Source organism: Geotrypetes seraphini, chromosome 13, assembly GCF_902459505.1.
Source record: "Geotrypetes seraphini chromosome 13, aGeoSer1.1, whole genome shotgun sequence".
NCBI classification, from domain to species: domain Eukaryota; kingdom Metazoa; phylum Chordata; class Amphibia; order Gymnophiona; family Dermophiidae; genus Geotrypetes; species Geotrypetes seraphini.
Genome location: NC_047096.1, coordinates 9,741,322 through 9,753,989, shown reverse-complemented (window position 1 = coordinate 9,753,989; position 12,668 = coordinate 9,741,322). Strand labels below are relative to the sequence as shown.

Here is a 12,668-nt window from a genome sequence, read left to right as displayed (position 1 = left end):
TCCATCCTCACCTGCACAAGCCTCAAATGCTTTAAAATCCTAAGTAGCAACATTCTAGAGCTCAGATTGTGATGTCATAATGCCTCATTCCACCAATGCCTAAGCTCCGTCCTCACCTGCACAAGCCTCAAATCCTTTCAAATCATAAGTAGCAACATTCTAGAGCTCAGATTGTGATGTCATAATGCCTCATTCTACCAATGCCTAAGCTCCGTCCTCACCTGCACAAGCCTCAAATCCTTTCAAATCATAAGTAGCAACATTCTAGAGCTCAGATTGTGATGTCATAACGCCTCATTCCACCAATGCCTAAGCTCCGTCCTCATCTGCACAAGCCTCAAATGCTTTCAAATCATAAGTAGCAACATTCTAGAGCTCAGATTGTGATGTCATAATGCCTCATTCCACCAATGCCTAAGCTCCGTCCTCATTTGCACAAGCCTCAAACACTTTCAAATCATAAGTGTTCGAGGCTTGTGCTGTTAAGGCAGAATTTGCAGGAATGGGACAGGGGCAGGGACAGCAAAAAACTCACGGGGATGGGACGGGAAAATCGAGTTCCTGCGTGGATGGGGAAAACTGTCCCCGTGCCATTCTCTAGTCCTGTGATCAGGATACAGAAGTAGAGTAGAAATCTTTCATTCAGACACAAGAGGAGTCGAAGCTGGAAATGTTGATCAGCAAATGCATGAAAGGCTTGACCCAGATCTGCTAGAGGTAGGGCACAGGTCCAGCTGCAGAGCAGCGCCACCCACATTCCTTTTGCCAAGAGAAAAGAAATAAAGGCCATGGGGTGGGAGGATTTTTTTTTTTTTTGCAAAGGGAAGTGAATGGGAATGGGAGGGTCTGATAAACTGCTAGATTAGGGAGGGGGTGTTGGGAATTGCAACTCCCCATCCCCTAAAATTCTATTGTCACATGTACATAACTTGACAAGCAAATGCAGGAACCCAACCCATGGGGGCTTTATATTGACAAGAAAATCAGGTTCTTTTAACGTGTGTGTGCTAATATTCCTAAAGCTGCTCCTAGAGCTTAGTGTGTGAACACCCTCCTTAGATTGCAGTCAAGTAGCCAGGCTAGGTCTCATCAGAGCTACGAAGGGCCTTCTAGAATGCTCAGGGCTGTCTGCGCTACCAACTTGGACATGTAACGTGAGTTTTAAAAGTACAGGTGCCCACAGCGTCTCTGCCCATTCCTGGTCCTCCCCCTGATACAAGAAAGAACGCCAACACATCAAAGTAGCCCCTCCCCATGGTCTCCAACTCCCCTAACACAAAGGCCACCCTCAACCCTTCTCCCCGTCATGATCCACACCCTGATACCCCTTGAACCCCAGACATCAGCCCTGACACCCTCATTCATAACGGTGGTGCTAACACAATGGGCCTGTCTTAGAAACATAGAAACATAGAAACTGACAGCAGACAAGGGCCACGGCCCATCTAGTCTGCCCATACCATTGTCCCACCCCCTAACTCCCTCCGTGAAGAGATCCCACGTGCCAATCCCATTTTTTCTTAAAATCTGGCACGCTGCTGGCCTTCCCCCCAGAGGCCAACCTCACCATCCCCAACTGTCTTGTGGGTCTTAGCTGGGGAGAGCATTGATGGCTCAGTGGAGGAAGCAGCAGCAATCATCCTCTGCTGCCACGCAGTCAGTGTCCAAGTCCAAGTGGCGATGATGACCCCTAGTGTTAGTCTTGCAGTACTAATTCCTGGGCATAGTTCAAGAGGTCTGCTAGGAAACTGTGAACATAACATGATCAAATTTGAGCTGATATATGGACTGAAGTCACTAAAGAAATCTACTGTAGCATTGTTTAATTTTCAAAAGGACAACTCTAATCGTCCCCTTTCATCAAGCTGATCTAGAAGTTTTTAACATGGGCCGGCAAGGTAAGTGCTCTGACGCTCATAGGAATTCTATGAGCGCTGAAGCATTTACTGCACCAGCCTACGCTAAAAACCCCTAGCACCAGTTTGAAGCTCTGGAATGAGAGGGCATAGAATGAAGTTAAGGGGTGATAGGCTCAGGAATAATCTAAGGAAATACTTTGTTACAGAAAGGGTGGTAGATGTGTGGAACAGTCTCCCGGAAGAGGTGATGGAGACAGAGACTGTGCCTGATTTCAAGAAAGCCTGGGATAGGCACAAGGGATCTCTTAGACAGAGGAAGAGATAATGGTTTCTGTGGATGAGCAAACTGGATGGGCCATTTGGCCTTTATCTGCTGTCACATTTCTATGTAAACTGCAAGTTGACATTTTCATTCATTTATACTGGAGAATCTTCCAATTAAACCTCAATTCCTTATTTAAAAAATTGACTCCATTGGAATTGAAAATTAAGTCCCCTGGGCTCCTCACTATGGGTATGGATCCAGTAGGATTCATGTTGAAGTAGTAGGAGCATAGTCGATGGCAAGACATGTCAGATCACTAGACGAGCTTGTATTTTGTTAGTATTGAGGCAACTCTTGTGTTCAATCAAATGGGTCTTAAGTGGTTGAGTAGTCTGGTTTTAAGAAAGGTTTGGACAAGTTCCTGGAGGAAAAGTCCATAGTCTGTTATTGAGAAAGTCATGGAGGAAGCCACTGCCTGCCCTGGATCGGTAGCATGGAATGTTGCTACTCTTTGGGGTTTTAGAACCTTTTGTTACTCTCTGGGATTCTGGAATGTTGCTACTCCTTTGGTTTTGGCCAGGTACTAGTGACCTGGATTGGCCACCATGAGAACGGGCTACTGGGCTTGATGGACCATTGGTCTGACCCAGTAAGGCTATTCTTATGTTCTTATGTACAATGTAAATCCTTAGGCAAGGGCATACAATCATGTATACTACAAAAGAAGTCATACATGCAGTTTTATAATAAGAAAAAAATGTCTTGCCTGTCATTGGATCAGTAAAACATCCTTCAAATTCTATGCTCCTACTACGCCAAGCAATCGTCAACAGTTTGTACTTCAACGTGAATCCTATCGGATCCATATCCTTTGTGAAGCAGAAACGCTGGTATGCGATCTGAGTAATTTCACTAGGTCTGATGTTAAACACTGACCAACGTTAGTGCTGTTGATCTTTGTTGAGATAAGTATCCTGATCTTCATGGAATGTTATTTAAACTAAGACTGGAACGTATATGAATTGCACAAGGCTTGAAAATTAATTAGTGTGGAGGTTTTTTTTATGCCGTGAGGTTTCTGGACCCTGGTGTAACCTATAATTAACCTTTTTGGTTTATAGGTGGTGATCTGAGGCTTTTTTACATGCCATATACAATGCAGAAACATTTGTAAAGCAATTTAGCCTTATTTGTATCAGCTTCTGCATATACTGCATACTCGCCTCCACTTTTGCACTTCCTCCTATCACTAATATATCTATAAAATGTCTTGTCCCCCTGTTATATCATGCCTGCTATGTTTGTTCCGTTTGCTTCTTTGCTTTCCTGACTACTCGACCAGCCTCTCTTAACTTTTCCAGATATTTTTGCCTGTCTCCTCTTATCTTGAAGGTGTTGTGTTTGCTGATTCTCTTGACAGTATTTGTGAGAGGGGTTTATTTCTTTGTTTTCTTTTTTAGTGATATTTTCAGGGCTCAGAACTTCATCCCGCACTTTGGCAAAATGTTGGAAAATGTTTTCATGCCTGTGTTCGAAGCGACCATCAACCCTCAGGCCAATAAAGAGCTCAGCGTTTTCCTGAGACATGTGAGTGCCACCTGAGAAAGCTATGAAAAGTGAGTCAGACAGGGTATCTGGGCGCATTACCTGCACCACAGACCTCATACAAAAAGAACCCATAGCTTACAAGGCAACAATATGGGCAGTTGTCTGAGCCAATCAGGGCCTTAGGCTCCTTCTTCTGTAGAAGTGTCTACAAAGGGAGGAGCCCAAGGCTCTTATTGGCTAAGTCACCAGGAGGGGCCTTAGGCATCTGAGACAATCAGGGCCATAGGCCCCTCCCTGGGCATCACATGATGCACTGAAGAGGGAAGTCACGCCATTTTGGATCAGCGGGCCTTGAAGGTGGAGGATATACTTCACCACCAACACTTGCCATCCAGGCAGTTTTCAATGATACAAAATATGGTAGGAAAACAAAAGTGACAATAATGTAAATAGAAAATCTGCATCCTGGATGCTACAGATCACCTGCACTCTGCCACCTAGAAAGTCCACAAGAGTAGCGAATACTACAATTGAAAAGGTTTGTCAAAGAGAGAGGTTTAAATCCAGATTTGAATTTACTATTGTTTGGACCCATATGTAAAGGATAAGGTAAATTATTCCACAGGGAGGGGTTGACAACACTGAAAACAGATAAGGGAATGGTGTCAGAACAACTATGACAGAAGGTTGGAATAGCCGGGAGATTTTGATGCGATGATCGAAGCAATCAAACAGGCATATAAGGAATTGGTTGGCAATATAAATATAGGGGTTCTGCAATTTTGAGGGGGGGGGGGCTCTGCTCAAAGTAGAGAACTCACTAAGGCAGCAATTCTATAAACTGATACCTCATTTTAGATGCAACAAAGGGTGCCAATTCTATAACTGCTTAAGGGTGCAGCTAATCTATTATAGAATATTAATGCAAAGACGCATTAGTGTGCCAACTCCAGGTCAATAACTGTCATAAGCGGGTATACCTAAGTGTGACATGATAGTATTCTATAAGTTGTGTGGGTTGCTTGACAACACGCCCATGACATACCCATGATCTGCTCCAATTATTCATATTTGATTGAGTTTGGCCCCAAATAGTACCCCAATGCATTTGTATTTGGCCAAAAAGTGATTTTAATTCAAAGTTATTCAAAAATATCATCCTGGAAGCCCAGATCAGATATATTCCATGTATTAAAAAAGGAAGAAGAAAGACCAAATGGCAGCCATCATGGTTAATAATTGAGGGGAAGGAAGCTATTACAGCTAAAAGAAAATCCTTCAGAGTGTGGAAGAAGGATCCACCTGAAGACAGCAGGAAACAGCATAAGGAATAGCAAGTCGAATGCAAAACATTGATTTGGGAGGCAGAGAGACCTTGAAAAGAAGATTGTGTCAGAGGCAAAAACATTTTTAGGTATATTAAGAGCAAGAAGCCAGAACATGAATCAGTTGGACCTCTACTGCTATTACTATTAATTATTTCTATAGCACTACTAGACATATGTAGCGCTACACAGAGTCACAAAGAAGAAAACAGTCCCTGCTTGAAAGAACTTACAATCTAAACAGCCAAGACAGACAAACAGATGACTGAGGGAGTAAAAGGGACATTCAGAGAAAATTATGTTAAAGCTCAATGCCCATTATTCATATTTGGCCAAATAATATTTTTTGTTACTCATATTCGACTGTACTATATGGTACAGCTCTATTCTGCTCACATGTATGCTCTCCTGACATTTGGGTGCTCAGTGAGTTAGGGGCCCTAATTATAGAACAGTACCTAGGTCTTCTGTGCATAGCTACCAATTATAGGTGCCAATCATGGAACTTGGATTCTATAGGTGCACTATTAGTGCCTACATTTTGTAAGAAGGTACCTAGGGCACTGGGAAATAAAGTGACTTGTCTCTCCATTCCTCTCCTCTACCCCCAATTCTTCCTCTTTTTCATGTACAATCATCTCTCCCTTCCTATCCTCCACCCCCAATTCTTCCTCTTTTTCATGTACAATCATCTCTCCCTTCCTATCCTCTACCCCAGTTCTTCCTCTTTCCTTTCTCCCTCCCCCATGTGCAGCATCTTTCCTTCCCTGTGAACCCATCCCCTTGTGCAGCATCTTTCTATCCCTCCCTCCCATCCTCTTGTGCAGCAGAACACCACTGACCCTCCCATCGTGAGACTGACATACCTCCACTCAGAGGCCTCCAAAAACAGCAGCGACGGCCTTATCAATTAAATTAACCATTGTTTCAAACAGTTTACAAATTCTAAACAGAAAGATACTGGGACATACAATAGTTTCTATATTCAGAATAAGATTCCAAGCTATAAAAACCTCCTCTCTGCAACACACATTAAGATCTCTCTTTCTCTGTCTATCTCTCTGTCTATCCTTCTCTTTATCTATGGAACCCGAAGCTTAGACCATCACCCCATTCCCCTTTCTCAATATCTCTCTGGATCTCCCTGGAACTTCAGGCCTCTCTGTCTCTCTTTTCCTCTGAACTCTGTAAGGCAGGGAAACTGCTTTGCTTTCTCTTTAATTGTAATGCTTATAAATATTGCTTTTCTGTAAGCCTATTTCTATAATATATTCTTTATGCAATCATTGTGGCTGTGCCTCTTATTTGAGTCTACTTCCTGGTGAATCTTCTGTGAGGGAAGCGAACCCGGGACCTGGCGTGTGTTAGGGCGCCTCTCAAGTGACCCCACCAACCATATATTGTGGGGGCCACTAACAATCCTTACATTCAGGTCTGATTTTTTTTCAGCGAATCCAGCAGTACTAGTGTCAGGAATGGAATCTGGGAGTGTTGGGGACATCTGGTGGGGGTGGGGGGGTGGGGGATGTCGATCTTAACTAGGTCTTATTTTCAGGGAAACAGGGTAGCTACTTGCAAACACCATTAATATCGCTTGTGACCTTAAACCCTCTTGTTGATGCGTGGTCCCGATGGTGCACTGATGTAATTCTCTGGGAAATCCGGCAGGTTACTGGCTTTGATAGCGTGGATGATGAATCGAAGCACAGCGGTTTCATGTTCTCCTACAAGAGTCCCAAGCCGGAGGAGTGGACCATTAAAAAAAATCCTTCCTACACTTACTACATCTACTACATGTATGCCAACATTATGGTTCTGAATCAACTCCGCAAGTAAGTCAACAGACCTTCTGCCACCCATGGGCTTGAGGCGAATTCTTTATTCCTTTTATTTGAGGGGTTCCAAGCTTTATGATATTTTGCTGCCACTTGTTGGACACCAGTTAATAAAGTCATGGAAGATAGCTGGTCTACAGCTCTCAATCATGCCATGCCGGTAAACCAACGTCAGTAATTCCACTCAAATCTTTTGTGTGAAGAAAAATTTTCATGTATAATTATGCAAGCTAGAATGTAGGCCCCGGACCCCTCTAATTCGGATAAAGCTTTTAAGAGGAGATTCATCCACATGAGGATTGTTGCTTTTCCTTTTGGAGGGAGATGGAGTTGTGTTTGTGGGGGGAAGGAGCAGGGAATCTCTCCTTTTCAGCTCGCAGAAGGCTATAAGACCCAAGACCTTCTGCCAATTTTATTATTTTCTATGCTTTTTCCTGTGTAGGAGGGAAATGGGTTGATTGTGTTGGGTTAGGAGGGGGAAGGTTAGTGGGGTGGGTTAATCTAGGTATTTCAATATACTGTAATCAGAACCTGTATCACATGTTTCAGCTAAGCTGTTCGGTTCTGTGCACTAACTACAATCTTAACAGTTATTTGATCCCTAGGTAGATGACATACTGAAAGAAGGAGCCACAACATATAATTTTCAATGCCATGTTTATTGGATAATTTGGACAATTTTCCTGCCAGTCGAGCACCTCCTCTTGTACCTCTTGAAATGTTCACTGGGGCGAGCAGGAGATGGAAGATGCTGATCACACCAATGAAAATCTCACGAGGTACACGGGGAGAAGGTGGGGGTGCTTGAGTGGTCTTTATCCCTAACACTCAAGCACCTGCCACCACCTCAGGCAACCCTCTCCCTCATTACGCCATTGCATGTAGATGTTGGTATTCTAGAGAACAAACAAATGATCCACCTAAGACAGGGGTGTCAAAATCCCTCCTCGAGGTCCGCAATCCAGTTGGCTTTTCAGGATTTCCCCAATGAATATGCATGAGATCTATTTGCGTGCACTGCTTTCATTGTATGCTAATAGATCTCATGCATATTCATTGGGGAAATTCTGTAAACCCAACTGGATTGCGGCCCTTGAGGAGGGACTTTGACATCCCTGACCTAAGAGGTTCCACATGAAAAGAGCAGGAGAGCGAAACCAAGACAAACAACTGTGGAACTGATGATCTTGATGAAATCTTTAATTAAAATGTTGTGTTCAATCAGTCAAAAAAAACCCATAAAAATACACAGAAGATAAATTACGGTATAGACCCAACACAGGCCATTGTTTCAGTCACAATAGACCTTCTTCTGGTGTCCAGTACTTGTCTAAACCACAAGTGTGAATTGTAATTTGCAAACTAAAATTCTGTGTACTGATAACACGTAGCTAATCAAGGGTGACGCTAAAGTCATTTGTGTGTGGGTGTTCCCAACTATGACTTTGCTATGACTTTTTTTTCCCCTAGATACACAGTATAGGGGGGAAGAAAGGTCTGGATAAATAGTCTATAACAGTGTTCTTCAACCGCCAGTCCACATAAATTTTCTGCCGGACCATAGGGTCGTCATGTCCATCGGGTCCAAGATAGTGTTCTTCAGCCACCGGTCCATGGTGCGATCAACGTGGCGTCTTCGGGCCGGCTCCCTGAGTGCTGCAGTGCACAAAGCCATGGGAAAAGGATCCTACCCGCGGCCTGCGCCTGACCCGGAAGCCTTCTCTCTGACATCGCAACGTCAGAGGGAAGGCTTCCAGATGAGGAGCGGGATGCACACGAGGAGCTGATGCCCACAGCTTTGTGCAATGCAGCACTCGGGGAGTCGGCCCGAAGACGCTGCGTTGATCAGACAGTGGACCAGCCCAAAGATAATGCTGGGGGGCAGGCCAGAAGGCAAGGCACAGCATGGAGGGAGAGAGACAACGGTAGGAGGAATGCTTTTATTTTTTTATTTAGTGATTGATTTGTCTGTTCAGGAACAAATGCATTTGTTTCTTTTCCTCTGGGGTTGTACTGCTTGCAGAGTCTTGCAACTTAGGGTTTGTTTGTAAGTATTAGTACTTTTAGTTTTTGGTCCTGCATTTGCTTGGGGTTATCTGTTTTCTGGTATGAATGAATGTTGAAAAGCATACAGTGTACTTTGTGTATTTTAATTTTGTGGTTAACCATTATGTGTTGTTAATACAATTATATTGTGTGTATATATGAAAAATGAATGGAAAAAATGTCGTTACAATTAGTACTATTATGGGGGCGGGGTCTGGGGTGGAGCTTGAGTGGAGATGGGCACGACTTAGCCCAGTGTTCTTCAACTGCCGGTCCACAAAATAATTATTTTATTTCCACTGGTCCATAGGTGTCAAAAGGTTGAAGAACACCAGTCTATAAGGTGCCAGGAGCCTGTGTTATTTTTCTCTCCATCACTGGAAAGTCTACAGAGGAATCTGAGTAGATGCCTCTCTGTTTCATTAAGGAATAGTGGAAAGGGGGGGGGGGTCTCCATCTTCCCCTGTTGGAAGGACATGGGGAAGAGGAATCTTTTCATTCTTGCCTTTACCTGAAATAGGAGGTTAGTTGTTAAAACTGACTGCACCGTCTCTTGCTGCCTTTAGGGAGCGAGGGATGAACACCTTTCTATTCCGTCCGCACTGTGGTGAGGCTGGGGCCATTACGCACTTGCTGGCGGCTTTTATGACTGCAGACAACATCTCTCATGGCCTTAACTTAAAGAAGGTGAGTGGAAGGTTCGCTTTCTTGTGTAATTATGATAACTGATTGGGACTAGGTGTGGCAGAGCCGTGCATATTTTCACCTGAGGAGGAGTGGCACAGCCTGCCTGAGGTGGTGTGCAATTCTTAGTCTGTTGGGATCGAAAGAGAGAGGGAAACTGGTAGGAGCTGAACACCTACGCAAGGTGTAGCAATGGTAACGAGAATGACGGGGGAGAAATAAAGTGTAGCAGTCTTTGACTACATTGGCGTGTTAATACTACTCCACAGCTGGGTATAGGAGGGTAGAAGAGATGGGAAAAATGATAACCACAAGGGAATAAAGATATTTTCTGGAAGCTATGTTTTCCTTGGGTGGGGGGGGGGGGGGCAGAGTTGTTTTGATCATACCTTGGCAAGAATGAACCAGGGAGTGCAGGGTGCAAGCTACATCTGTCACTCTGGTGTCAGATGTGTGTGTAATATACCTCAAATACTATGTGCAGTTCTGGTCGCCATATCTCAAAAAAGATATAGCGGAATTAGAAAAGGTACAGAGAAGGGCGACAAAAATGAGAAAAGGGATGGGACGACTTCCCTTTGAGGAAAGGCTAAAGCGGCTAGGGCTCTGCAGCCTGGAGAAGAGACGGCTCGGGGGGATATGATAGAGGTCTATAAAATACTGAGTGGAGTGAATTGCTTGTTCACTCTTTCCAAAAATACTAGGACTAGGGGACATGCGATGAAGCTACTAAGTAGTAGATTTATAACAAACCGGAGAAAATATTTCTTCACACAGTGTGCAATTAAACTCTGGAACTTGTTGCCAGAGAACGTGGTGAAATCAGTTAGCTTAGCGGGGTTTAAAAAAGGCTTGGATAATTTCCCAAAAGAGAAGTCCATAGGTCAATGTTGAGATGACCTTCGGTCTGTCCCAGTATGGCAATTCTTATGTTATGTTCTTATATACCATGCTGCAAGGAGAGCAAGTGTCAGGGAGGAGATTGCTGATTGATCTCTGTGTTGAAGCAAACGAACAAAGGGATTCCCCAGCCTCTGTTTCTTATCTATGTCCTCCAGGACCAAAGCAAGTCTTGTGATATCACAGAATCATGATGTTTAATTTCAGCTGTTACCAGGGCTGGCTCAAGGAACTGTAGCGCTCTGAAGCAATTGTTGGTTCCCCACCTGCTAGAGGCTGGTTCCACCTTTCGCTTTCTCCTGGCTGCCTTGGGATATAGCTTGCATGCAAAATGAGCCTTTTGGGTCCTATATTCAAAGGATTTATTCTAACTTGAGAGTTATGCACATAAATTGGTCTATTTCAATATTTACAAAGGCTGAATGCATATATTAACATAGAAACATAGAAATAGACGGCAGATAAGGGCCACGGCCCATCTAGTCTGCCCACCCCAATGACCCTCCCCTACCTATCTCTTTGTATAGATCCCACGTGTCTATCCCATTTGGCCTTAAAATCAGGCACGCTGCTGGCCTCAATCACCTGAAGTGGAAGACTATTCCAGCGATCAACCACCCTTTCAGTGAAAAAGAATTTCCTGGTGTCCCTGTGCAGTTTCCCGCCCCTGATTTTCCACGGATGCCCCCTTGTTGCCGCAGGACCCTTGAAAAAGAAGATATCTTCTTCCACTGAAAATTTCACTAAACTAAATTTAGATCCCTAAACTGTGTGTGATAGGTGGAGGTTTAGGATTGGGAAAAGAAGTTAGGAGCTTAGCACTGATTTTCAGCACTGGGCTCATCGGTACATAGACTAAACCGCGCGAGACAATCGTGCGTGGCAATGCCGGGCAGACAATCGCGCGCAGGATGTCGGCGCACTGGATTTTAAACACTATTTTAAAGCTCTCCAAGGGGGTGTGTGGGGGGGAACCACCCCACTTTACTTAGAACTGTTGACACTTCCATTGGGGGGGGGTATTGGGGAGGGGGACCCTCCATTATAGAGGAAATAGCCTTTCTCCCTCTTTTTTAGGGAAAAATTACAGTTTCCTCTGTATTTGGGGGGGTTTCACCTCAACCCCCCCCAAAGGGCGCCAAGAGTTCTAAGTAAAGTGGGGTGGTTCCCCCCCCACCCCCTCGGAGCACTTTAAAACAGTGTTTAAATCCAGCGCGCTGATGTCCTGCGTGCAATTGCGCGGTATTGACTCTTCACCGAATTCATCAAATCTAGGCCAGGGGTAGGCAATTCCGGGCCTTGAGAGTCGGAGCCCGGTCAGGTTTTCAGGATATCCACGATAAATAGGCATGAGACAGATTTGCATCTCAAGGAGGCAGTGCATGCAAATCCATCTCGTACATATTCATTGGGGATATCCTGAAAACCTGACCTGGCTCCGGCTCTCGCGGACTGGAATTGCCTACCCCTGATCTAGGCAAACAAATGGCAGGCCTAAAGTTATGAACATAACTCGTAAGCTGTTATAGATGAATTTTCAACTTAAAAGTTATGCTCCTAAGTTTAACTGAAAATAGGACACGCATTTAGGAGCTCAGCAATTTTTGAATATCGGGTCTTTTGTTTCTCTCCTCAGCCTGAGTAGGGGTTGGGTTACCAGATTTTCCTTCGGGAAAATCCAGACCCATGGCTACATACAAGACGTATGAGGAGAGACTGGAAGCCCTGAATATGTATACCCTAGAGGAAAGTAGGGACAGGGGAGATATGATTCAGGCATTCAAATACTTGAAGGGTATTAACGTAGAACAAAATATTTTCCAGAGAAAGGAAAATGGTAAAACCAGAGGACATAATTTGAGGTTGAGGGGTGGTAGATTCAAGAGCAATGTAAGGAAATTCTACTTTACGGAGAGGGTAGTGGATGCCTGGAATGCGCTCCCGAGAGAGGTGGTGGAGAGGAAAACGGTGACTGAGTTCAAAGAAGCGTGGGATGAACACAGAAGATTTAGAATCAGAAAATAATATTAAATATTGAACTAGGCCAGTTACTGGGCAGACTTGCATGGTCTGTGTCTGTGTATGGCTGTTTGGTGGAGGATGGGCAGGGGAGGGTGTAGATGGGCTGGAGTAAGTCTTAATAGAGATTTCGGCAGTTGGAACCCAAGCACAGTACCGGGTAAAGCTTTGGATTCTTGCCCAGAAA

General features: G+C 44.3%; 1 protein-coding gene across 1 annotated transcript in view; it reads left to right on the top strand.

Annotated features, from left to right (window-relative positions):
- Positions 1 to 12,668, top strand: part of AMPD1 (adenosine monophosphate deaminase 1) — a 62,209-nt gene that overhangs the window by 42,147 nt on the left and 7,394 nt on the right. Inside the window, exons 11-13 of the mRNA XM_033917389.1 lie at positions 3,585 to 3,711; positions 6,666 to 6,829; positions 9,445 to 9,565. Of these exons, the coding sequence (XP_033773280.1) occupies positions 3,585 to 3,711; positions 6,666 to 6,829; positions 9,445 to 9,565 (412 nt within the window). The remainder of the gene's footprint in view (positions 1 to 3,584; positions 3,712 to 6,665; positions 6,830 to 9,444; positions 9,566 to 12,668) is intronic.